Source organism: Rhinolophus sinicus, linkage group LG03, assembly GCF_036562045.2.
Source record: "Rhinolophus sinicus isolate RSC01 linkage group LG03, ASM3656204v1, whole genome shotgun sequence".
Classification (NCBI taxonomy): domain Eukaryota; kingdom Metazoa; phylum Chordata; class Mammalia; order Chiroptera; family Rhinolophidae; genus Rhinolophus; species Rhinolophus sinicus.
This window is the reverse complement of record NC_133753.1, coordinates 57,436,888-57,464,453: the sequence shown is the minus strand read 5'-3', so window position 1 is coordinate 57,464,453 and position 27,566 is coordinate 57,436,888. Positions and strand designations below refer to the sequence as shown.

Here is a 27,566-nt window from a genome sequence, read left to right as displayed (position 1 = left end):
ATGCGTACCCACAGGGATGCCAACTTCTTTCATGTCTTTAAATTTCCAATTTCTTAATTATGATCTAGGTTCTGAATGTGTGTTGCTGGTTGAAAGAGTAAGTGGATTCTGCTGAACTCAACAAACACTGAGCACTTACTACAAGTCAGGCCGTGGGCCAAGTGCTGGGGATAACCTCAGTATGGTTCCCGGCCTGAAGATGCCTACTCAAGGAGGAGGCCTCAAATGGATTAAAATGCTGGCTTAACTCTAGCCTGGTAACATGCATGAGCTGTGGGAGCACAAAGAAGGGATTGATTGCTCTACCTGCCTAAAATAGGTATTGGAGGGATTTCCCAATGTGGTTCACACAGAAGCTGAGCCCCAATGGATGGAAAAGGAAGAAGGAAAAGAGCACATCACAGGTTTAATCAAAGCAAGTGGCTCCCCATGATTATTGACAATGGTTGAAAGGCTGGCTGGAAGCTTGTTTGGAATAGGTGCTCTGATAGTAAGGAATGGGAAGGGACGTTACTAAGGAGTTTTTAGCAGGAATATGTTTTGATCTGAGTTGTTTTATAGAAAGAAAACCGTCAGGAATGAAGATGGTTTAGCACAACCCAGTTCTGCTTAGAAAACCACACTCAACACGCACACCACACCAGCAAAGAACCATCAAGCAATATCTCGGTACACAATGTAGGGATGTCATTGTTTCTGACTGAGAAATTTATGAGATGACAAAATTTTAAATATATTTTCAAACAGGACACAAAATTACTGTAGACCAGTAGGTAATAAATATAAACAGACAAGTTAATAAAAAGAGAAATAATACAAACAATTAAAAAATACTTGAAAAAATAATCACCTTCACTAAAAATCAATGAATTTTTCAAACAAGACTCCAGCTTGTACTTATCCAGTTGGCCTAGATAATATTCAAAGTTGTGATGGTTTTGTGGAAAAACTATTCATTTGTTCAAATGAGAGAATAAATGGGCACAAACTTCCTAGAAAACAAATTAACAATATATATTAAGAATATTTTACAAAGAAAGAAGGCAAAGTCTAGATTCCCTAGAATTGTAACCTAAAGAAATAAAGATGCATATAAAATTTACATTCAAAGATGTTCCTCTGAGAGTTATTTATAAAAACAAAAATTAGAAACAACCTAATTATCCAACAATAGAGGAATGACCTATTATTCAGCTATTAAAAACATATTTTCAAAAAATTTCTAATGTCATATATGAGTCATCATGTCAAAGAAAAAATAGAATACAAAATTGTATATATTACATGGGCCTTTTGCATATATACATATTTGCACAATACAAACAAACAAATACAACAACAAGAAATAATGCTTTTCTCTAAAAAGGAGAAATTTTTACTTTTCTGAGTTTTTCATACTTTGATTAATTTTAGCTAAAGCCTCACATCTTCCAGGAAGCCTCCTCTGACCCCTAAACTGAGCAGCTAAACACCCCTCTTCAGTACTTCCATGAATACCTCGCTCATCATACACGAAACTATCCTCTTGTTTATCTCTCTCCCCACAAAACTTGTGAATCCGTAAAACTAGCAATGGCATGTTAATCATCTTTGGTACATTAAAGGTACTGAATATTTGGGGAACTCAGACAGACTTCATGGCGCTGGGACCACAATTTAATTGGCCCCAACAAGACTGGCTCCATTGTTAAGCCCTCTCATTTTTTTCCAATCTAAGCCAATAGGATTTGGGTGTAAGCAGGAACTGTAACACTCCCCTGTGCCCCAATCTAGAACATGAACTAGAGCTCCCAAATGAATCTACTATTCCTGCACCCTGCAAGCCTAGGTAAACATGGTTTCTAGTAAAGGTCCTTACATATCCGTTGCCCCATGCCTCATAGGCCACAGTTCTGGAAGTTCCTGAAACAGCTGAAATCTTTGGGTTGATATATCAAATGGTGGTTCCATTTCTCATATTTTAGAGGCAAGAGGGATGATAAAGGCCTTCTAATACAATCCCTTTATTTCTCTCTGGCGTTACTCAAATCCCAAAGTCTCTAGAATTTTCTGCTCCTTGGATATGTCTAGATGATGCTTTTTGTCTGCAACAGACTCTGGTTTCTCTAAGAAAAATGAAACCTTTCTGCCAGACAGTTGCCCTTTTAATTACTTTCTAGGAAATGTGCTATGTTGTGTGCTCCACTCAGCTCCAGGATGAAGTTTTTCTGCTTCAGAGCAATGACAGGCTGGCCTCACACTGCCCCAGGCCCTCTATGCTTTTTACCTATCAAGGTTTCATGCATAATTGTTTTATTTGTGATCTACAAAACTGTACCTAAATATGTGTATAAGCAATCTTCTCTCTGCTGAATTTCTTTCCTAATCAGAAGAACCACTGCTGGGAATTATATTTTCGATGTGGTTAATTGAAAGATTTCATGCCAGAGATGGTGGCCAATAATTAGATACCCTTTAAGTAGAACTTATATTAGTTCGACATTATCAGTACCAGATTTGAAACTGAACATCAACAAATCTGCATGCCAATTCTAAGCATTTATGCTCTCTACTTAAACGTGCCTATATTGAACATTGTTTTCCTAACATTCTTTGTATCTTGACTCCAGTGTTCTTTTTCTTTATCCTTAGAAGAGGAGTGGGAAATGAGATACAGAAAAAGGATGAAATTTGTAAAACAGAGGGAAAGAAAAGAAGAATCTGAAGATATTTGCCAGTACAGAATGAAAAGGTGTTGCTGATAGTTTATAGTGACAGTGTCTCTGTGTCTTGGCACCCACAAGAATTAAGGCCAAAGTGGGGAAAAAAAAATCTTATGGAAACACTTGCTACAACAAAAAGATCAGGTGGAGAAGAGAAAGCCCAACAAAGAAAACAGGGCATATGTTGGGCAATATTTCTTAACGTGGAAAGTGATGTGGTAGCACATTATTTACCTGGTGACAAGGAAATAAAGGAAGCCATGCCCCTTTTCCTATTTATTCTTTTTCTCACTTTTACTGTAAAATTAGGCTTTATTATTTTAAAGAATATTAACCTATTTCTTGCACCCTAGTTTCAGAAGGAAGTATTAAAGTGAAAGAAGGCAAATTTCCAATAAAATATTGTACGTAATAACTTAATTCATGGTACATATCTGTGACCCCAAAATCTATTTCTATTAATGCAAGTGTTGGCAGAGCTGAGTCCTCAAGGGGGTTAAATCTGGCTGATGGAGACAGTAAACAGACTGTATGATAGAGGTCAGTACTTTCCAACAGATATCTAATAACTGAGTCTAGAAAGGAAAAACAAAACAAAACAAAAAAACCAAAACAAAAAAAACTCAGCTCTCTCTTTTGGCAGAAAGCTTTACTTTTTTACATTTTAAAACTATTTACAATTCATATGGTTTCCAGACCTGCTCTCCAGAAGCGAGGGCACAGTTCCCTGCCTGGGTCTCTCAGCTCTCCATATGTGATTTCTCAGGCAACCAGCAACATGAGCGTTTGATTTGAAAATTAAGCCTTAAATTTAGCAGTGTGAAGGGGGAAAATATGTCTGAACAGAAATGCCTGGTGAGGGGCAAGGTAACCAGATGAGGCAAACTGGGTTAACAGGATTTGTTAGCCAGACAATTCAGAAAGTCCGGCTGGAGGCAAACATCTGATGCAGACAGAAGGAAGCCCATTTCTGCATCTCTGTCCAAGTGTCTAGGGCTGCTCAGGAGCCCACATTTTTCTTCAGACGTGCTGCAACCAAGAGGCAGCTGAGAAACAACAATAAGCATTGCTTCAAATACTACCTTGAGCTCTGCTAATTCAGAAATGAAGCCCAGATGGACCTAATTGTCTCCCTTTCTTTCCATGTCAGACATGGTCCCATGAACATTAAGGTGCAGCAATGTCAGAGAGACTCCCAGTAACACAGAGCACTTGAATTAAAGATGGGTTTGTTATCCAAAGACCCCACAGCAAACACCAGTCTCAAGTTGCAGTGACAGCAGACAATGACGTTCACAGAACATGCAACGCGGATGCATCCCTTGCCTCATGTTAGTTGTAGGGAAGGAAGAAGGGGAAAGGAAAAATACACCAGAGATATTCTGATCTTGCCTCACAATGATTCATTTCGCTCATTTAGATGCCCCTCTTTCTTCTTCTTCTCCTCCTTCTCCTCCCTCTCCTTCTATTATTGTACATCTCATCCTTGCCAAAAGTCAGTCAGTAGTGAGAATTTTTTAAATTCCTGGCATGTAAGGAAATAGATCTTAGTCTTTGAGAAACTCAAGTGTAAAGGTAGTTTAATGTTTCCCTGAGTTACAGCTTCAAGACACCATTTCCAACCAGGTTTTCAAATCCTCTAAGGTTTTCTGCCACCTGGCACTGGTTTGTCTACAGAGCCTGTATACTGATAAGAATTTTCAAAAGCTGCACATTCCTAATGAGATGAGTCATTTTGCTCACTTGCCTTACCCGTGAGTAAAAACAATAAAATGCTGAGAGTATTGTGGCAATGCTAAACATAAACCAGTTGCATACCATATATGTATGATTGCATTATATTTCAGACACAAATTATGTCTTCTTTAACTTTGCATTCCCAGCATAAAGCTTTCTACCTGACATATACTAGGCATTTAATAAATACCTGTAGAGTTAAAAAACAAAATTGAACAAACAGAACCTCTCAATTAAAAGCTAAAAACAAGTGAGTGTTAGTTTCCTAGGACTGCTGTAACAGATTACTACAAACTAGGTGGTTTAAAATAGCAAAACTTTATCCTCTCACAGTTCTAGACACTAGAATCCAAAATCAAGATGTCAGCCGCGCAGCACTCACTCTGGGGGCTCTAGGGAACAACCTGTTCCATACCTCACTTCCAACTTCTGGTGGTCTCATGTGTTCCTTGACTTGGGACTGTATAATTTCAATTTCTGCCTCCATCTTCACCTTACCATCTTTTCTGTGTATCTTCTTCCCTTCTCTTATAAAGATGCTTGTGATTAGATTAGCAGGATGACCTCATCTCAAGATCCTTAACTTAATCATATATGCAAAGACCCTTTTTCTAAATAAGATCATAATCACAGGTTTCAGCAGACATATCTTTGGGGGGGGGGCATAATTCAAACCATGACCATAGGAGATAGTATAATCTCAATTATTTTTAAAACGAATATTGTGTGAAAGTGTTGAAAGGAAAAAGTAGAGAAGGCAAAGATGGAGGAGGAAAGAAAGCAATAAAATGCCTTCACAAGTTCATTGTAGTTTACTCTGAGCTGAGTAGTGGGATCAACAATAATTTCTACATTTTCTTTGTACTCTTTTAAGTTGTCTTAATTTTCTACCTACAGCAGACAGATCACACATCGTGTTTCCCCGAAAATAAGACCAGGTCTTACACTAATTTTTGCTCCAAAAGACGCATTAGGGCTTATGTTCAGGGAATGTCATCCTGAAAACTCATGCTAGGGTTCATTATCTGGTTAGGTCTTATTTTGGGGGAAACACGGTACCAATCTAAAATGCATGGAAGAAATTAACCCATTGAAATTACCTCAGAATATTTAAAGCAAATGCTCCTGTAGTAGAAATCTAAGTAGTTAATCAACAAATGCTGTTAAAACATTTGTTTGGTTTGGTATAGACGTGTCGGCTCTGACTGAAACCAAATTTACTCACTATAACGTTATAATGTCTTTTTAGCTTTCAGATTTTAAGATCTTAAGAGGGCTTTACATTGTTAAAGTTAATGTTCTAACATCCCAAGGCATTTGTGGCCTTCAGTTTGGGTGTTTTTTTTTTGTTTGTTTTTTTTTCAAAAGAAATTCTAGATCTCCTCCTTATAACAACAGAGAAGAGATACAGAAACCTGTCTTTTAAGAGAGGGAGAGAATGAAGTTTTAAATGTTACGTAGAATGTGGTGTATTTTAAGCTTTCGTTGTCATCCAACATAAGTGGATCGTAGCTACAGAAAAGTCTGCTATTTTGGTAAGCAGCTGTGATGGGCTTGCGTTCAGAGCCAAGGAAGAACCAAACTACATTGAGTAATAAAGGGAGATAAATATGAGGAGCCCCAGATACTGAGAGAAGAGGAATGGAGCCAACTACACTGAGCACTGAGAAATATAATAGGGAAAGAGATTGCAAAGGCCAGCAGCAAAATAAGAACATTGAGGAAGAAAAATGTTAAAATGGAATTTCGCATTATTCGCTATGAAGTCTGTGAAATAAAACTCATTTGTATCCTCCACCAAATTTTCATTCAACTCTACCTTGCCCTCTAATGCTTTAGTGGTAGGGGAGCTTTAAGACGAGAAAAAGAGAGCAACTAACATCTGGGTTATATAAATTTTAAAAAGAAATTAGGAGATACCACTGAAAAGCCCATGTGCAGAGTTCTGAAGTATTATAATTTCCTGTTATTTCAAGATGTACTTCATTCGGGGAAATAGTCACCATTTAGAAATTTGACATTTTAAAAATTGTATTTATGCAATATAATAATTGATTACAATGGAAAACATTTATAAGAACTATAACAATGTCACAACTCACATACAGAAACCAGCCCATTGGCAAATGGACCCTTCCATCTGCAAAGCTGACACGCAGAAACTGCCCAAGAAACAATCAGTCCAAGGCTGAAGAAACTGAAATTAATTTATTGAGGGTGAAACTATTTTTGAAACACTTTTTCTGTGAGTTAGCAACATGAACTAAAAATTAATTTTTCAACAACTTCCTCTAAGTTCACAAAGCACTGAGATTACTCCCATTAGCTTGTTTTTGAACTCATTGTTATTTAAGCCCATAATAGTATGTTTTACTGACATTGTTTACAAGAAGAAGAATCAAATTTTTCACATCAATTTTCCTTTCAAATATGCAATCTCTTCATATAGACCCTAAGTAGCTATCCCCTAGACCCAGTGGTATCATCTTAACATATAAATTGTCTGGTTGGGCTGAAGATTAAAAAATCTCAGAAAGTTGGTGCTCTGCCTTATGTTTAACCACAGAAGTCTCCACTCCAATTGCAAGCCCACAAACCCTGAAGACAAGGTAACTCAATGCCGGGTTCATCAGTTCTCCCACGTGATCGGCAGAATCCCAGAGTTTTACATGTTCCCACTTACAAGAAACACACAGGCACACTAAGTATGTGTCAGCTTCAGATGCATTAAGTTCAACAAACTTTGATATTTTCTGTTGCAGGTGCTCAAGGAGAAAAAGTAAGCGCATATTTAATAATAATAATCCACTCTTAGCCAAGACTGATATTTTGGATCAAATCCAGCAGAGGGCAATGCCATACATGAATTCCCCCTTTCTTGGGTAAGTTATTTCCAAGAATTCAGCAGCAAATGATAGACCTTTTGACCATTGCTACATACCTCTCTAATCCGGAAGGACAAAGAAAATGGAAAGAGTTCCTTCACAGCTGCCTGAAGAATCTGCTAGCCACACTGCCAGTCACTCCCCAAATTTACTCTAGGAACTCTGCAGACCAGAACTGATGCATATACTTTACATATGAGTGCTATGTAGCTAGTAATTGTAATATAAAATTTACATTCAAACTGTTTCAGATTATTGATGCTTGGGGATTTGCATGTGTCACTAATACATTTTTTAAAGCAGAACATTTTGAGGTTTTTTTCATGTTGTGCTATGATTAACAGAAGATAAAATTGGAACTTATGGTAGTAGTTTGACAGCCACCCATTCAGGAAACCCCCATGTTTGACAGAACTGAAATCTCCCAAGGTTCCATCAATACTATGCCCAATCTGGTCCTACTCACACATAAACCCTGGATACTGTAATAAAGGTTGTTGTCAGTGGACTGAGTAATAATGCTTTAACTTCTAATTACTTCATATAAGAAATAATGGGTACAATGTAATCATCCTAGATGAGTTTTATAAATATGTCACCAAAACCTAGTCTCATGGAAAAGAATTCTATCAGTTCAGAAAGATCAAGAAACTATATTTTAAATTTTAAAAAAATATATTAAATATCAAACAGGGGAGTAGTAAATTATGAGACTTGCATTTAATGGAATGTTATGCAGCCCTTAAAAATTATGTGTATAAAAACAAGATAAAGACTGGAAAAATGGTAATGATGTGATGCAAAGTGAAAACAGAAGGATATTGTGTATATATATATATATATATATATATACATATATATATATATGTATATATATGTATATATATATACACATACATATTTGTGTATATATTTATACACACACACACACACATATACACAATTTTAAGAAATGTTGGCACAGGAAAAAGTAGAGAAAGGAAATACAAGAAAATAGTAACACTTTTGGATAGTGGAAGTATGAATGTTATTTTTTTCCTTCTTTCTCTTATTTTCCAAATTTCTCTTAATGGACATATGCACAATGGGGAGGAAAAAAACCTACATGTTAAGAAAAAAAACAAATTTTTCTATCCTAATATCCAGTGGGAGTTATCACTCAAACTGGAAAAGTTGATTAAACAAAGAGAAAATGTGTTCCTATTGAAATAGTATGTATTTTGACACAATTATGCAGCATCGATGAATACCAGGCTTGAATTGTGCAGACAATACTCTGCAACTGTAAAAGAAATCCTTTGCCTCTCCCTATAAATACACAGTTGCCAAATGAAAAATCATTGAATAAGATTAATGGGGACATTTCTGTGAAAGAGCTTGGGAAATTTAAGTCAAGTTTACCAATGCTAAGAAAGGTATAAAGTGAAATGTGTTGCACAAAAAGCTGATGGTCAAGAGCAATTTGAAAACTAGAGGTGTCCAGGAAATATCCTGACTGAAAGAGGGGTAACTGCACTGGAGTATCTGAGCTCAGATTGTTCGAATGTTGAAGTATGAGTTCAGGAGATGTTAGGGACATAAGAACATTAAGAAAAAGTGATGCTGACTCTATTAGTTCAAAGCTTGCAGCCTGCCATATCAAATAGAGCATCATGGACTGAGAATCAGGAGGCTAGGTTCATAACACAGAGCTCATTTTCTACTCAGCTCAGTTTTCTCACCTGTAACTAAGGGTGGGGTGTGGAGCAGTACCATCCAATAGACATAAAATGCCAGCCTCAAATGTGAGCCACACAGATAATTTTAAATTTTCTAGTAGCCACATTCAAAAAGAATTTTTTTAAAAAAAGGTAAATTTAATTTTAATAATATATTTGATTTAACTAAATGTACATAAAATTATAATTTTGAAACAATCAATATAAAACAAATTATTAATGACATGTCTTACATTCTGTTTTTGGTTAAGGCATCGAAATCTGGTATATACTTTATACTAATAACACATCTTAATTTGGACCAGCTACATTTCAAATGCTCAGTAGCCACATGTGGCTTGTGGCTGCCTAATGGGGTAGCAGAAAGTCTCCACACTTCTTTCGTCATCTAAAATCCATATGACTAGAAATGTGATGGGCTAGACAGGGGTTTCCAAACTGCGGCCTGCGGGCCAACGGCGGCCCATGATCCATTGTTAATTGGCCCGCAGCAAATTCCAAAAATGTATTTAGTTTACTTAAATAAACCAGGTGAGGCAATATGTACTTCACCTCGAGTGAGTGGCCTGGCTGTTTGTGTATTTTACCACATATGGCCCTTGGTGAAAAACATTGAAAAAAGTTTGGACACCCCTGGGCTAGAATAACAAAAATTGGAAGTTGCATAAATATGTTAAAGTCAGCAAATGATTCAGCATTGAGAACAATACATATACATAATGGGGAAATAAATAAAAGAACAAATGGGAAAATTTTTAACTTGAATTTCTGAAGGAAAGAAAAGCACGGCTAAGTAATTATTGACTGCCAACTGTTTGACTGAAAATGTGAAACTTACTACACAAAAAAAAGTAAATACATATTATAGAATTATTCCTTTGTGAGGATATTTATTATGTGAAAAACTAAATTTATCATTTAAAAAATTTGTAGAATTTCTTTCCTTGGATGTCTTTTCAAATTAGAGGGACATAGGCATAGAGATATAGACATGGGTAAAGAGATGGCTGCCATTAGGGGTTCTTGACCTTGCATGTTAGAATCATCTTGGAAACTTTAAAAATTACAGAACTGTACACTTGAAACCTATGTAACTTAACTTACAATTGTCACCCAATAAACTTTAATTTAAATAAATAAATAAATAGATAGATAAAAAGAAATTTTTCAAAACCACCAGGGCCTCACCTCCAAGACCCTCATTTCATTATGGGTCATTGATATAATGTGCATCCAGGTGGAGGAGCACCAGATTCCATGACCTCTGCAGCAACTTTCAGACTCTTCCTCACAACCTCCACCTGCCCAGTTGCTCCCCCGGTGGCCCAGGTTGTTGGCATGACTTGAGAAAAGCTCCTCTTGTGAAACAGTGGTATTCACAGATTCAGTCAACAGACATATTTCATCTTGTCTTGGGTGAGAATGTGCACTTCCTATTCAAGAGTCACATTAATTTTTACCATATGGAATCATGCCACTACTACTTAGTTGTAAAACTGAAGTCACCAAAAGATCTTATCAAAGCCTAATACACCTATTTCTTAAGCACTTTCACATATTATAACAGATTGCAGATGCAGACTATTGATCCTAATTTCAAAGAAATACTAGTCACAAAACCAAACAAGTAAAATTGAAAAGGAAGGTTATAAAGGAGGGTTTTATTTCCCTAATTATTTTGTAACTTCAGTTTACAATGTCCAGCATCACAGCTTACACAATGCTAAGAACATAGATGAGTAATGCTCCAAGCACTGAAAGTGTGGATATATGTTTATTTACATATCTATATTACATATAGATAAACTACATATATATTATGTAATTATGTTCATATTTCTATAATTGTATACAAAGCCCTTCAAATACAATATAAACAGTGAACATATGATCAAACCACAAAGTTCACACTTACATATAGCCTCGTGAGCAGGTAGAAGTCAATTTAGGGTCTTGCCATGGAACCCTAGACCAGTCACTCCCTTCCTAGTCTCTTCATCTCCAAAATAAGGCACTGTTACCCACATTCTGGGGTTTTATGAGAGTTAAAAGTGGAAACACTGGAGCCCACACATGGTAGTTGCTCAATAAATACATATTGAATCTGAATGTACCTGCCAACCGTCCTTGCTTCTGGGCACAGAAGAAAGGAGACCAAAGCCCAGAAGGAAAACTAATTGCCCAGAGTCACACAGTGATCACTTACATAGAACCAGGTTTCCTAACTGGTGCTTTCATTGCTCCCCCTTCCCCTCAGGTATCCCCTCCCTGAGACTGACTGTGTCTCTTCTTTCTTCAGGACAAGCCGATGATGGCTTCTGCCTTAGTATGAAGCCTAAGTCCAAAACCTTGTGCCAGGAAACCACAAGCACCCAGTATGACACCTACTTCCAGCAATGCCTAGACTCCTCTGATCCCCACCAGGCTTTTTACTTCATCCTGGATCATGACCCACAGGTGCCAAGGACAGACACAACATAGTTTCCTAATATTTTCCATAACATTGCCATGGGATTAAATATGCATTAACTACTGTGTTAGATCAGGTTCCCTAGAAGCAGATCCTGAGATGAGGATTCGCAGGCAAGCTGTTCATTCAGGAAGTACTTCCGGGAAAATCTGGCAAGGGAAATGAGAAGCAACACAAGGAAGGGGAAGAAGTCACACAAGGGTGTGATTTCAGGCAAAGTCCCATCGTCAGCCTGATCTCCATGAGTGTTCAGGGGTGCAAATTATACCTCAGAGCTTATTCGACTTGAGGCAGGGATGCTGCTTTTTCTTACACCTGCACAATTGACCATTGGCTCCAATAGCCCAAGGGCAGTGCTCTGAAGAAAGTGGCAGGTGCTAGCAACTTAGTAGCAATGCACAGAGGACCTGGGGGTGAGCATAGGAAAACAGTGGTGGTCTGCGCAGACCCAACAGCAATGCTCTACAACCACCAGCTCCCAGGAGGACTTGAAGCTCCCTGGGCTGTCTCAGACCTGAACCCATTTGATTTCCCCAACTTCTCACAATCCGAAAAGTAAAATGCCAGTCTCCATAGCCTGAGTACATTCTGCAAAGACCACCACTCTAGTTGCTAGAATTGCCTAGTAATGAGACTGCAAAATTTCACAGATCAAGCTCCTCTGGTACATTGCCTGCTCAGCAAAGATACGTGTTACTGTTCAATTTGAAAATTCAACAGGCACTGTGTTAGGCTCAAGAGACACAAAGGTGACCAAGAGATGCCCTAGAGGAGCTCACAATAGTAGGTAACCTTACAAATGGAAAATCTTGCCTGATTTTTAACTGATTCCTAAAGAATACTCCATTCTCAATGATATATGCTTTTCCCTTCAACTTGACAGCACCAGTAACAATACTTTTTAAAACATCACCATACTGAATTACAAAGAGATACCACCTCATAAGGACTCAACAAAAAGATAAATGATACCACAAGAAAATAACACTACTGCTACTTCTAATACTAATGACAATGATAGCTAACATGTGTGAGCCACAGTCATCAAGTTCCCGAATATCTAAGTTATTGGATTACTCTCATACGTTATATGAGATGATACTTCAAAGTAATGAGACTGATTATCAAATGTTGCATGAGAAATTAGTCAAATCATATTAATGTCAATGTAATAGCAAGTCAGAACTGTAAGACTTGAGAAAGTCAAAGATACTCGTATGCAACAGTACAGCCCAAAGTCACATACCGCATTAGCTTACAAAAGTCACCACCTCTTAAGACCTTTTTGAAGATTGCAGAATTATTCAGGGTTGGGACTCAACTCATATTTAAAGTCTCCCTGAGTGCAAAAACCCACACTTTTAAACACCATGCTATAGTGGCAAAAATTCAAAACCTGCTAACACTGGAAATGAACCACATGATTCCAGGCATCTCTTAATGGCTTATCCATGTCACACTTTCAGAGGCTCTGTCTGTACAACTATGTTTTAGATTAAGATCCTTTTTCTTCACTGAGCATTTAACATCATTTTCCAAAACAATCTGATATAGAAAAACAATGTGTATTCATTACATTTTAGTGATCAGTCAACATTAGTAATGAAAAGAGATTAACTCCTTCAAGCCTACTAGTTATTGTCTTGGCTACATAGCCCCTCTTGATATCTTTCATTTCTTGGAATTTTCCATCTCACATGATTAATTTGTTTTATTACATTTCTTTTAAAAACTATATTCTTCATAGTATCCAAATAATTCAAAATCATCAGCAGATGTGGTTGACTGATGGATTGAAATACATTCTCACAAATTTACTTTGCCGTATGTTATTAGAAAAAAAAAAACTGGGACAGAGAGAGTAAGAAAGAATGGAATGAAGGTTTGAAATTTACGTTTTTTCTAAGTTTTCTGGAAGTTTTTATTCCCATTATTCGTACACATTTTAAAGCATTTCAGATTCAAGAACCATTCCCATATGTAAATATTTCTTTATTGATGGACAAATTCAAAAGCACTGAAAAATCTGTGTTGTGGTGGGTAATCTAGTCTAAAATCAATTATCAATTGAATACAGAATTCTTATCACTATCAGTAATGTATCAAAGTCTCTCTAGCAATATTCCCCAGAAATTACCAAACTAAATAATTCAAGTACTTATGAAACATCTACCACATACAAGACATCACATGTGCGCCAATTCTAAATAGTATTAGATCTCGAAATGAAAAGTGACAATGATATGTCCACGTACCACAGAGAAACTCGAAAGGGATTTGAAGTAGAAGTTGAGTGGCTAGCACAAGCATTTGCTGAGCACAGAAAAGAACCACGAAAATAAAATGGGCTTACATTGCAATTTTTAGTAAATTAAAGGGGGAAATAAATATGTAATTAAAAGAGAAAGCCACCAATTGTCAAGATCTGTTTGGTGGTCTCAGAAATCTTAAAAATAACCCAAAGAGTGGATATCTTACTTGCTGTTGACGAGCACTTCAGATTGCCGATTATTCACTTGATTATCACTCTTGTGGCGAAACTGAAAAATCAAAGTGTTTGTGAACAAACATATTAAATCATACTTTGTCAACACAAACAGGGACCCTGAAAGTACTTCAAGTTCATCTATTTGGACAATATTACCATCGGCCCAAAATGAGCACAGCTTACATTTATCTTGGACCAAGCCCCACGTGTTCTAAGTGTGAGTCAAGACCCTTCTCACTAAACCTCGTTCTGGGAGTCACCAGTGGAACAAGTCTAATCACATGCTCTTCCAATTCCTACACATTTTTAGTTGATTCTAAAAAGACAGTGTGCCCTTTACTCAGCCGCACAGCTCCAGAGAAAACCATACATTAATTTTGATGCCTTCAACAGGGAATGGGGACTTCCATTTCTCTCACATATGTGCTCAATACTTTATTGGAACATCATTCATTCTGTTTTATGGATTTCTTTGAAGTCATGAAATTACTTATAACAACATGTATTTTTATTCTCTAGAAATTCTAATTGTTAACAGTGATCTTATGAAATACTGAATACTTAAAACAAAAATCAAAATACAATACTGAACCACATTTGGTGTAGATTTGTGTTTTTATGCCCAAGTGATCCTATTTCTTATTGTATATTCCAGTACTATAAACATCTTTTATTACTTAAAAGAATCCAAATATTATGAGCCCTCTACTAAACTCATAAATTAGCAGCCATTGAGATAAGACTGTCTACGTGAATTGTCAAGATCAGATGGTGATAGACTAAAGTATAAGGTGTTATTTCAAACCAATTAGCCTCAATGCACAGTTGAACAAGGGGTAGTATCAGGAAACATGAAACTGACTTCATAGACCATAATCATCAGGATTGGTGCTTTTATCCTTTTAAAAATACTCAAAATATTACATCAATATCACAATAAATAAAATGTTTAAACCAGCCCTTCCCTCTTTCAACATCCTTCCCAAACCCAACCTAATCTTTCTCTTATGCTGTGCCCAGTGCATACAATTACACTGATTTCCAGGTATAAATGAATGGGTATTACCAAGAAGAATAAAATATTTGGCATTTGTTAACATGGACAGTTGATAATATTGGTAGAGGAGTAAATTAAGTCAACCCATCATCAGTATGCAATCTTCTCCCCACCAATAGAACAATAGAAATGGAAACAATTACTTTGTCTGCATACATAACTTGACAGGGGTGCTGGATATTTTCTATTTGCTCTTCCATGTCTATACCCATCCTTCGCCACTCTGCCCTGTGCCGGGGAAGCTGACCTCCAGGGTTCTGGCCCTCTGGTTTCTGGTTGGGCTTGGCCAGTAGGTGGCACTAGCAGAGATCAGAGTGCCAGAGTGCCTGGCTTCCTTGAAGATGGGTTAACAGTTGCTTCTTTCTCTCCAGACAGCCCCAGCTGCTGTAAGCAGCCCTCAACTACAGCTCCAAGTCTGGGAATTGCTTCCTTCCTTTGCCTCTTCAGGTCTAGAGATAGTTTTGCCACACTTTGTTGCTATCCTATGTGTTTTTTCTCGCCCACACCCTTTGTAAATGTGAAAAAGCAAGTACTCACATAGTCATCTGTAGCATCTTTTACAGCTGTCATAGTTATCACAAGCACCAAAGGCACAATGGTGGTAAACCAGGTCAAAGAGGAAATTTCTGGAATCAGCTGAAACAAACGTTTCAAATAGCTTAGAACTTTTAAATTTAGTAAATATGTCTTCCAAATGTTGTCCTTTAATTTTGTAAGACTTGACAGAAATTAATGGGATTATATTCAGTTATTTGTACAAATTTAGAACAACTTTCAATAATTTAAATGTTTGCATTTGGTTGTAAGATACACAGAATAGAAGTACCATTGAATCACTTTCCAGCCTACCTGACAAAAAATAAAATTTTTATAGCATGAAGTAAGCTTCTTGAAATCTTTCACAGACGATGATCATTCCCCAGTATAACAAACATCACCTGTCTTTGCTCAGCTTCTCAACTTTTAACAATTTTACCAACTCCTCACCAATTTCTAAAGAGAGATTCTTTGAGCATCTTCCTTGAGCCAGACACTGTGTCAAGTACTTTCCATATATTACATCATTTGATCCTCAGAGAAGTTCAGAGTTAGATTCTGAACCAGAGTTGTTTTGCACAAACACTTAGGATTTGTATTCCATGTAAATACCACCCCAGCACAAGACACAGAATACACTGTACATGGTGCCCCAGAATCAGGAAACACTGCAGCCCTGGGTATCATTTTCCCATTGTATAAATAAGTATCTGAGAGGTCAAGCAACTGGGCCAAGAACATATACTGCTAAAGTTTGAACCTCAGTCTATTTGACTCCAATGCTTGGTGCTTATACCTCCAAAGCCACCCACCTGAGAGAGACATCGTGACAGTTGACATGCCTCTCCTAGACAGGTAGTTTTCAAATGGGGCTCAATTTGGGGCTGCTTCAGAGCCATCAGGAATGGAAGGTTTGGGTAGAGATGGTCAGTGTATGGAGATCAGGCCCCATCAAAACAGCTCTAAACGTAATCGATTTTTATAATATTTCCACATATGATTCAAAAAACAAACTAACTTCAAAAGCTTCTGAGGTATCACCAAAAATATTGGGCTGGGTGGCAGAAAATCTGGATTCTAGTTCTGCTTCTATCATTAACTGTGGTAAAAGCTTTATACGAGTTCAGGCAATTAAGTCCATGAACTCATCCTAGAAAAAGTGCTACACATCTCATTGCTGAATATCACTATGGTCACCTTCGAAGTACTCCCCTTGGGAAGCTGTGCACTGGCGCCAGCACCTACTGTACCCTTCAAAGCAATTATGGAACTTTTTTTTCTGGAATGGCCATCAGAGCTGTCGTCATGTTACCCTTGATGTCCTGAATGTCATCAAAATGTCTTCCTTTCAATATTTCTTTTATCTTTGGGTAAAGAAAGGAGTCATTGGGGGCCAGATCAGGTGAGTAGGGAGGGTGTCCCAATACAGTTATTTGTTTACTGGCTAAAAACCTCCCTCACAGACCGTGCCGTGTGAGCTGGTGCATTGTTGTGATGCAAGAGCCATGAATTGTTGGAGAAAAGTTCAGGTCGTCTAACTTTTTTACACAGCTTTTTCAGCACTTCCAAATAGTAAACTTGGTTAACTGTTTGTCCAGTTGGTGCAAATTCATAATAAATAATTCCTCTGGTATCAAAAAAGCTTAGCAACATCGTTGCAACAAGTTCAGGAACTTAACTGTCAGAACTCATACATCCTCTAACCTTTCTGGGTATAATTTCTGCATCAGTAAAAGAAAGGAGGTTGGACTAAACCATCTCAAAGATACCTTCCGGATACAAAATTCTGTGAAAAAGCCTTTGACCACAAATAAGAAAGCAATTAGAGAAATGACCTCAAAATTCCGGAATGGTGTAAAGAATTGTATGAGGAAACCAAAAGCAAATTCACAGGGAAAATAGAAAGAAATCTAGGATTCTAAAGTCTCTTCAATAACTTGTAAGGTGCACATTCATTGTTGTTGTTGTTATTGTTGTTATTTATTGTTTTTCTTTCTGTTCAGCATCCAGTTCTTTTCAACTAACACTTATTAGGGAGCTACCCCACCTCTTCTACTTTCAGTCCATGTCATTTTAGTGCACTTATTCCATCCTTGCTCCAGGTTTTAGCACGTGATCTAGGTCAAGACGGTCATTGCATCAAAATCTTGAGCCACAGTGATTGGTTTTGGAATAGGAGTGTAACTCAACAAAGTCCAATCAGAACTAATGTCCCTTGCTCTCTTTCCCTCTCTCTCTCTTTCATATTGGAGTTGAAGCTAGGAAGATAAAAGTTTAAAGCTTTCAGGGTCCACCACATAGAGAGGGCCTGCCAGAGAATGAGGCCAACATGAAGTAAAACAGAGGAAAGAGGGGTCACATTCTGTTGAAATAAGTTGCCCAGAAATTGAGTCACACATGAAATGATATACTGGGGGTGCCACAAAATGTATACACATGACTTGTAGTCATCTTTTGTTATCAGTATATATTGAGTATTACAATTTTAATACAGTTTTTTCCTTTCTTAAAATGTGTATACATTTTTTGGTATCCTCTGTATACTCATGAATGTATTTCCTTTTTGCTTAAAAGAATTAAGGTTTCTGTCACTTACAACCAAGATTCTTAATACAAATAGTTACTCAATTAAAGAAAAAATAGTACTCAAGCTATTAATCTAGACTGCACATATCTAATCTACCTGCTTACTTCCTATAATTAACACAGACACCAGCACATTCTGAATCTACCCATTTATTCTGATAAAATCACTCTAAAATAAATACTAGGTAAATAACTGTATGTGTACTTTGATTTATGCCTTTTCTTTTCTAAAATATCAGTAAAAGCTGAAATTTCATTTAGACCCAAATTTTAGTCGAATGGGAGGAAAAAGCAAGGTTATTAATTAATGTATAAATTAACCACTCAAAACTTCAAAAAGTAGTCATTCTACAGTGAAATAACCTATAGCATACATCATTTATTTTATATATATACATATATATGATGTATGCTATATGTATATGTGTATATATGTGTGTGTGTGCGTGTGTGTGTGTAAAATATATCATTGTTCTTAGATGCAAATGAAATTTTCCAAGTTAAGTTCCACAAACTACTACTCAGCTAGATTCTTTGTCTCCACTCTGGCATTACCCATTCTGTTGACATGAGAGAGAGATAAAGAAAGGAGGGAGGCTATGAACAGTAATTATTAGGCTCTGGTTTGGTTCAAATAAAGTGCAAGGCTGCATTTTAAAATTACATCAGTGTTTAAAATGATGAATGTACTAGTTTTTACCCATTCCTAGCCCTCCCACATTTGTGAAGAGAAACAGTAATATTAACATTAAAAATCTAATAAGGATGGTTTTACCTAATCATGAACATTTAGCTAAGTGAATTAATTTTTTTTTCAAATTATATGAATACTTTTAACCAAGAGATGATGAGTAAATACAATGTAAACATTACCTGTAAAATCAGAAGGAAAAGGAAATAGGCATTCGCCACTCTTTGGAACTGTTCAAATAAATTAATTGGCAAGAAGGTGAGAATGTTGTACTTGGATGTGTGGATACGATTATCCTGAAAAAGAAATAGCATCTCATTAGTTTGGAGCAAGGCATTGCACGTTATTGGAAATAGCTCTAAAACTTATAAGGCTGAGCATGAGTTATACCAGAGCAAGAAAGATAAGCCAGTTATCTAGGAAATTTTAAACTCTATGTGGCCCAAGGCCGTTCATTTTTCCCAAGATGACATTCTCCTGATACTAGTTGAAATTACTGTTCAATGCCATCCAATCATCTATGAGTCAAAAATGTATGAAGTGCAAAAGTTTATCCCTGAGTTTTTTTACTCATGCATTCATTCATTTGGCAGATATTGCTGGAATACCTACTATATACAGATACTGAGCTCGTGCTGGGGCCCATGAGGTTGGAAGGAACTTTGGGGATCCTCTGGTCCACCTTCCCAAAGTATGACCCTTTAGATCACTCCAACAAGGAACCCCCTAGGCCTATCTTTGAAAGTCTTCTGTGATGGGGAATTCACTACCTTGCAAGGCAGCCTGTTTCCGCTTCAGAATGGAGATTGCTGGAAAGATTTTTATGAGAAACCCAAATCTGCCTTCCTCTAACTGCTTGATGTGTGTCAAATTCCATCCCTGGGTAATCTAATCCAGGTCTAAGGCCTTTCCACGTTGACAACCTTGAAAACTACTTCTAGAGCTCCCTTAAATCTTCTCCACTCTGATCCAGACGTTCCCAAATCCTCAGCCATTCGCCATGGCATATTTTACAGATATCTCTTCCTGACCAGCTTCTTCCGGATCCATCCTAATTTCTCTGCATCTCTCTTAAAACATGGCACCCCAAACCAAACACATATTGCAGATTCAGTTCAATCAGTCCAAGTACAGTAGATACTTTGATGTTCTGTGTTCTGGACTATTGCATTAACATGACTTAAAATTTCATTAACATTTTGGCAAGTGTATCTCACTGTTTATTCACAACGACTTCTGATGAACTAAAAATTTCTAGATTATGTCTTCATAAATCACTATTAAATCATGTCTCCCCTTTCTAAGCTTATATAGTTGATTTTTCAAAAATATCAATGCATGAGATCTTTCATCTATTTCTATTATACCAGCCTATAGAAAAAAATTTAATCTTGGGTGTACTATCCCAAACTGTTAAATATTCCTCCCAGCTTGTGTCATCAAAAAATTTCAAACACATGCCTTTTATATAGTCTTCCAAAACTATAGGCTATTACGTTTAAAAAGATAGGACTAAATACCAAATTTTTTTTTAATTAAAGAAATAAAACTTTGGAAAATTACTACAGACCTCTGCATAGATTATTGTTAACACCTTTTTCAGGTACTTACATAGAACATGTTAAGTATGCTTTATTTAAACATTTACAAATCTATCTAACTATACTCCCATGAGGCTTAACTCTATCTTATCCACAAAGATATCATGAGAAATTTGAGGTCTTGCTGAAATTCAGAATCAACATACCCAGAGAGTTTCTATCCACTAATATTTTAAAAACTGAGGTTAGGTGGTGTGACTTGTTTTAAGTGAACCTAAACTGACTCCTAGTAATCACCGACTCTCTTTAAAGAAAATACAGTCATCTGTTAAAGGGCCATTTTTAACATTTACCAGGAATCAATGTGTCCAGCTCTGTGCAATAAGTTTTGGAAAAATAAGACAGGTGTCAAGAGAAGAGTTCCCAGCCTAGTTGGTCTAATTCATAGTAAGGTGCTAAAAATTGTTCTTTATGTTAATGATGACTATTTTGCAATGAGTTATCAATTCAAGAGCTGGGCTGGGAAGACAGTCAGAAGTGTTGATTGTCACATGTTTTTCTAAAGAAGGGACTTGGAGAAGATAATAAGGAAGAAGAAGAAAGCTAAGAAGAAAAAGCAGTTAACTAAAAGGATCACATATTCCTAATTCGGTTTTATATTTTCCTAAGTTGAAACTGAAATAGAGGTTAAGCCTGTAGCTTGCTAAAAGGACAGACTGAACATCTTCTGGGACATTCAAAATCATGGCAGGAATTATAATAAAATTCTCCTACAAAATTCAATTCCCCATAGGTGAAGAGCCAGTGGTGTGGGATAAAGTGACAATGCCAAAGAGGGACTGTGACAATTGTCTCCTATTTGCTTAACTTAACATATAGCAATGATTGTGTTTGTTCTACTGACTCTGTCATGACTTAGTCACAGATGATGCAAATCCTCACAGCTGTGACTGGAAGGAACAAGGGCTCCCCCTCCTGGAGACTCTCTGGACACATGTACCTTTGTTTTTCAGTCAAAAGGAAAGAATGTTTTCATTTCTATTGCTGTGTCCAAGAATATGAGTATTGTTAAGACCTTATATTAGGCACATTAATATTCAATCATGTCATTGACCCAGCCTACAGTCAAATTTTAGTACAACTCATTCCATAATACAGTATGGGAGACCTTCACCACTACCCTCTTAGCGTTCCACCATGACCCACAAGAAACATCCCAATCCAGAAGAAAAGAAGAGCGGGACAAGTATGAAGAGGAGGAAGAGGAGACCAAGAAGAAAGAAATACATCTGGAGATTCCATATAGCATCTTTAGTGCTGACAGAAGCCAGGCTGCAAGTCATGGTCTTAGTTTGTAAGTCAGGTGAGCCAGTTAACTGACCCCATGATGAGGTAGGCTTAACCACATAGTCATAGGCAACGCCAGACCAGGGCAGACCTCCCATGGAGTGGGAAAGAGCCTAGCCCTAGAGGAGCATCAGGGATACCTGCTTCCTGTAGGAAGCTCACTTCCAAGAGGAAGAGAGCAGAACTGAGCTGAGGAGGCCCAGGTATTCCTCTAAGACTGACACACGACTCTACCTCCCATGAAGCAGAGTGAGTAAAGAGGTAAAGAGAGAAGTGTTACACCAGTAGAGACCCCTCCACCTGAAAGGCAATGTCAGGATAAGGAAAAGGCATTGTTTCTCTAAAATATATTAATATAAAAGCCCTGGGGAGATCCAATATGGCAGAGTACATAAACACTGCCTGCATCCTTCCATGAGCACAATAAAATTACAACTAAATTATAGAATAATCAACCTGGAGAACCATCTGAAGTCTAGCTGAACAGAAATTTTATAAGTAAGAATATAAAGAAGAAGCCACATTGAGACTGGAGAAGAGTGGAGACACAAAATGAGCTGGCCCCAAACTTCCACGTGGCAGTTGAGAATCAGGAGGGATATCTCGGCTTCAAGGGTCATTCCAGAGGAACGAGGGACCTCAGGCCCACATGAGGCTCCCCGTCCCAGAGTACTGGTGCTGGGAAGAGGAGCCCCCACAACATCTGACTGTGAAAAAAAAGTGGGGATTCCAACCATCTGGGTGAGATGGAAGGCTGTGGGAAACCCAGACATCCTCTTAAAGGGTCCATGAACAGATTCACTCACTTGCAGGCACTCACCCTGAGCTCTGGTTGAGGGATAGTAACTCGGGGGATGTCAGAGACATGGAGAGGGGAGCAGACTGAGGTGTGTAACTTTGAGGTGAGGGCTGGGGGACAGTCACCATTTTACCTGTGTGGAGTCCTTGTCCCTTGAAGCCAGTTGGTGGGCACCATCTTTCCTGTGTTGAGCATTCCCCCACACCCATGGCCAAATCTGAATCTGTTGGTCTGGTGAGTTCTGCTGGAACCCCACCCCACCCAACTCCCCCAATACTAGAGGCACTTTCTCAGCAAGTAGCCAGCCCCACCTGCATTACTCTTTCTTAGAAAACTATAGGAGTCCGCAGGCCCCAGGTACATGGCAACTAGCCTCGGTGTGCTGTGAGACTTTTGCTGAGTAGATCCAAGCTCAGAAGTGACACCAAACTAGAATCTACATTAACCTGGTGACCAGAACTCTTTCCACTCTAGTGAATCCCTGAGACCCTGCTTCACACAACTGTGTACCACATGAGGCTTTATCAGTAGCTGAACAACCTTAAGGGAGCTGGCAGGTAACAGCAGGCTTCGGGGTGTCCTGGCTTTTTGTGGAGCTACCCCAGGCATGGTACTACTGGCAGACATCCTCAGTTCACAGCATGGCCTCTCCCATATGCCTGCAGGTTTAGCACAAGCAGCGAACAACTGTGAATGCTTTGCAGTTCTTACCAGGTAGTACATGGCCAGTAACAGGCAGTGGGTGACCCGGACGTGCACCAGATCCCCTCCCAAGAGGTCCCAGAACCAACATACTTTGAGGTCGACTTCAGACCACAGCAGAGCACTGCCCAATTAGCCCCATAAGGGGCACACACAAAGGGTGGTCTCAATAGGCACCAGAGCCCACTGGTGCAAATCCCACTTACTGGAATTTGCAGTAAGTGGGATTTGCACCAGTGGACTCTGCAGTAAGTGGGATTTGCACCACTGGGGTAAGCCCTCCCCCCCACAGTAGCCTGTAAGGTTTGGATGTGGCCAAACCCTGTCGCCAATCAGCCTGAGGGTCATACTCATCCACTGATGGGCCAATAGCAATCAAGGCTCAACTCTAACAGGAGGGTACATACAATCCACACAAGAGACACTCCTGGACCACTCACAGTAGATGACCAAGGAGACTGTGCCAGGGCCCCACAGGACACCTACTACATAAAGCCACCTGGGCAAGACTGGGAAACCTAGAAGATCTATCTAATACATAGAAACAAAACAGAGAGGCAGCCAAAATGAGGAAACAAAAAAATGTGTACCAAATGAAAGAACAGGAGAAAACTCCAAAAAAGAACTAAACAAAATGGAGGCAAGCAATCTACCAGATATAGAGTTCAAAGCGATGGTTATAAAGATACTCAAGGAACTTAGTGAGAACTTCAGCAAAGAGACAGCAAGCACAAAAAAAGGACATAGAAGCCATACAAAATAACCAGTCAGAAGTGAAGAATACAATAACTGAAATGAAGAATGCACTAGAAGGAATCATCAGCAGGCTTGAGGAAGCAAGGGGGTCGAATCACCATTTGGAAGACACAGTAGCAGAAAACACCCAATTGGAACAGCAAAAAGGAAAAAGAACCCAAAAAAAATGAAGATAGTTTAAGAGACCTCTGGGACAACATCAAGAGTAACAACGTTCACCTCATAGAAGTACCAGGAGAAGAGAGAAAGCAAGGGATTGAGGACCTATTTGAAGAAATAATGAATGAAAACTTTCCTAACCTGGTGAAGGAAATAGACATTCAAGCCCAGGAAGTACAGAGAGTCCCAAACAAGATGAACCCCAACAAGTCCATAGCAAGACATATTATAATTAGAATGGCAAAGGTTAAAGACAAAGAGAGACTCCTAAAAGCAGCAAGAGAAATGCAACTAATAACTTATAAGGGAGCTCCCATAAGATTGTCAGCTGATTTCTCAACAGAAACTTTGCAGGACAGAAAAGATTGGCATGAAATATTCAATGTGATTAAAAGCAAGAACCAAGGGTACCCTACCTAGTAAGGTTGTCATTTAAAATCAAAGAAGAGATAAAGAGTTTCCCAGACAAGAAAAAGCTAAAGCAGTTCAGCACCACCAGTATTACAAGGAATGTTAGAGGGACTTGTTTAAGACAGAAAAAAATAAAAATAAAAAGATCAAAATTATGAATTATAAAATGACAATAGCTACATATCTATCAATAATTACTTTCAATGTAAGTGGATTAAATGTTCCAGTCAAAAGACATAGGAGGGCTGAATGCATAAGAAAACAAAACCCTTCCATATGCTGCCTACAAGAGACCCACTTCAGATTAAAAGACACAGACAGAAAGGAAAGGGATGGAAAAGATACTTCATGGAAATGGAAACCAAAAAAAAGAAGAAACTTGGAGTAGCAATACTTATATCAGACAAAATAGAGTCTAAAACAAAGGCTATAACAAGAGACAAGACCCAGTACTCCCACTTCTGGGTATTTATTCAAAGAAACCCAAAACACTACTTTGAAGGGACATGTGCATCCATATGTTCATTGCAGCATTGTTTACAATGGCCAAGATGTAGAGGCAGCCCAGCCTGGGTGTCTGTTGATGGGAGAATGGATAAAGAGGAGGTGGTACATATATACAATGGAATATTGTTCGGCCATGGAAGGAGATGGGTTCTTGTCATCTGTGGTGGCATGGATGGACCTGGATGGTATTGAGCTGAGTGGAGTGTCAGACAGAGAAAGACAGGTGCAATGTGATTTTGCTTATATGTGGAATCTAAAGACCAAATAAACAAACAGATAGATACAGAGAACATTTTGATGGCTGCCAGATGGGAGGAGGGTTGAGGGGGTGGATGAAAAAGGTGAAGGGATTAAGAAGTACAAATTGGTAGTTACAAAATAGTCATGGGATGTAAAATAAAGCATGGGGAATATAGTCAACAGTATTGTGATAGCATAGTATGGTGTCAGATGGTTCCTGGACTTATTGTGGTGGTCACTTCTTTAGGTATATAATAACTGTTGAATAACTATGGTGTACCCCTGAAACTAATATAATATTGTATGTTAGCTATATTTTCAATAAAAGTCTTTAAAAAATAAAAAAACCTTGAGGTGGGCCTTAAATGGCACACTGGGGATCTGAAACAGGGACTGTGAGGCTTTACTATAAAGGTCAGCACAAACTGAGCCTAGGGAGAGAAGGTCCTTGGACTCTATACTAAGGATGTTAGTCTTTACTGGAAAGACTAAAAGGAGAAGTGAAGAGGGAATTATTGAAAGGTTTTAAGCAAAGAAATAACTTGATGGATTCTAATCTTAAAAGGTTACCCTCACTATCAGGTAGAAAAAAATTGAAAATTATATAAGAACAGATGTGAGGAGGCCGATGAGGTCTTCAAATTAGTCCAGGTGACAGATGATGGGTGGGTTAGAGCAGGGTGGTGGCAGAAGGGGTGGCAATGAATAATAATAAATAATAACAATAATAACAACTAATGATATTTATCAAGCTTTTACTATGTGTACTATTCTAAAAGCTTTACATTTCATAGCTCAATTTATCCTCACAATATCCTTATAAAATAGGTATTGATGTCTCTATTCTCTATAGAATGGGGGAAATCCAAGTTTCAGAGCGATCAAGTAACCAGTATTTGAATCCAAACACTCTGCTTCCAGAGCCTACCATCTTTACCATTTACGCTTCCCCAATTCAGTACAAAGAAGATATCTCTTTCACTTTCAGAGCAATTAGTTCTTGCTCTCTGCTCCACTCTGTATTTCTAGTCTGCTGCCACTTTCTTATCAAGGGAAATACTGTATATTTACCTTTTCCCCTGGAGTTAACTCCCTGAGTAGGAGCCCCAGTTACATATTGCCTGCTGTATGATTACAGCTTCCTGTATTCCCTCTCAATCCCCCTCAGGAGTGTTTCTCTTGGCCCCTGACAAAGCTCAATGCAGGCAACCACTCCCTTAGTTTAGCTTTCCAACAGAAGCTGTAGTGGCCAAAGCCCTTCACATTTTCATCACTGACTAGTTGGTATGGGGAAAGAATAAAGTAAAAAGTGATAAACTCTTCAGGGGTGGGCCATCGGATGAAATATTAATAAAATGAGAAGCATTCTTTATAATGAGATTTTTGTTGCATAATTGTATTGCCTAAGAAAACAAAGCTAATAGAAAAATAATAAACTACTAAATTCATACACCAAGCATTAGTTTGCCTCAATTCTTCCACTGGCAAAATAGAGCTAATATTTCTCATCTATAAATAGGACTATTGCAGAGATAAGATGAGTTCATAGATGTGAAAGCATTTTTGCTAAGTTGAAAGAATTACACAAATGTAGGATTTCTGTAAGCCACCCCTAAATAATTCAAATGAATTTAGGAAATCCTATGTACCAGGCAGCATAAACTGGGTATGCCATGGTAACCACTCCAGAATCTTCAGAGCTTAATGCTACTTGTCCAGCATGAGCCAGCATCATCATTACTATGATGAGACTCTGGTCATCCTAGTAACTCAGGACTGACCAGCCACAATTTCAGACACTTCCAGTTGCAGTACCAGAGGGAAACAGAAAGATCTGAAGGGTCTCACACCCACAAATTAATACTTTAACTCAAATGGTCACAACTCATTGACCAGAAAGAGTCACCATACGAGTATATCCAATAGGCAGAAAGTCGGAAACACTAATGGGCATGACTAATGGCTACAACAACCAGAAACGGAAACTAGCCCTAATATTTGGAGAGCATAAGACACATCAGCTGCAAACATTAACATCAGTTCTGCCCATCCAGTCCTGTTTCCATTCGAGATGTAACAGACATTTGATTATTTTCCATTCTCCTCAGCTAACAGTGCTCTAAATTTCTTAGTCCTGTAGTCTGGATTCAACTCCCATCCATAACTCCAAGGTCAGGCCCAGATTAGTTTAAACCAACTATGTGACCCATAATCCTGGTTACAATTTTGAATT

The 27,566-nt window shown here is 38.1% G+C and overlaps 1 protein-coding gene across 7 annotated transcripts in view; it reads right to left on the bottom strand.

Moving 5' to 3' along the window:
- Positions 1–27,566, bottom strand: part of ATP8B4 (ATPase phospholipid transporting 8B4 (putative)) — a 197,608-nt gene that overhangs the window by 125,771 nt on the left and 44,271 nt on the right. For all 7 annotated transcript variants that reach the window (XM_074327762.1, XM_074327761.1, XM_074327760.1 and 4 more), the window contains 3 exons: positions 19,054–19,167; positions 15,595–15,693; positions 13,991–14,052 (listed from right to left, as the gene is read on the bottom strand). In XM_074327762.1, coding sequence (XP_074183863.1) covers positions 13,991–14,052; positions 15,595–15,693; positions 19,054–19,167 — 275 coding nt within the window. The remainder of the gene's footprint in view (positions 1–13,990; positions 14,053–15,594; positions 15,694–19,053; positions 19,168–27,566) is intronic.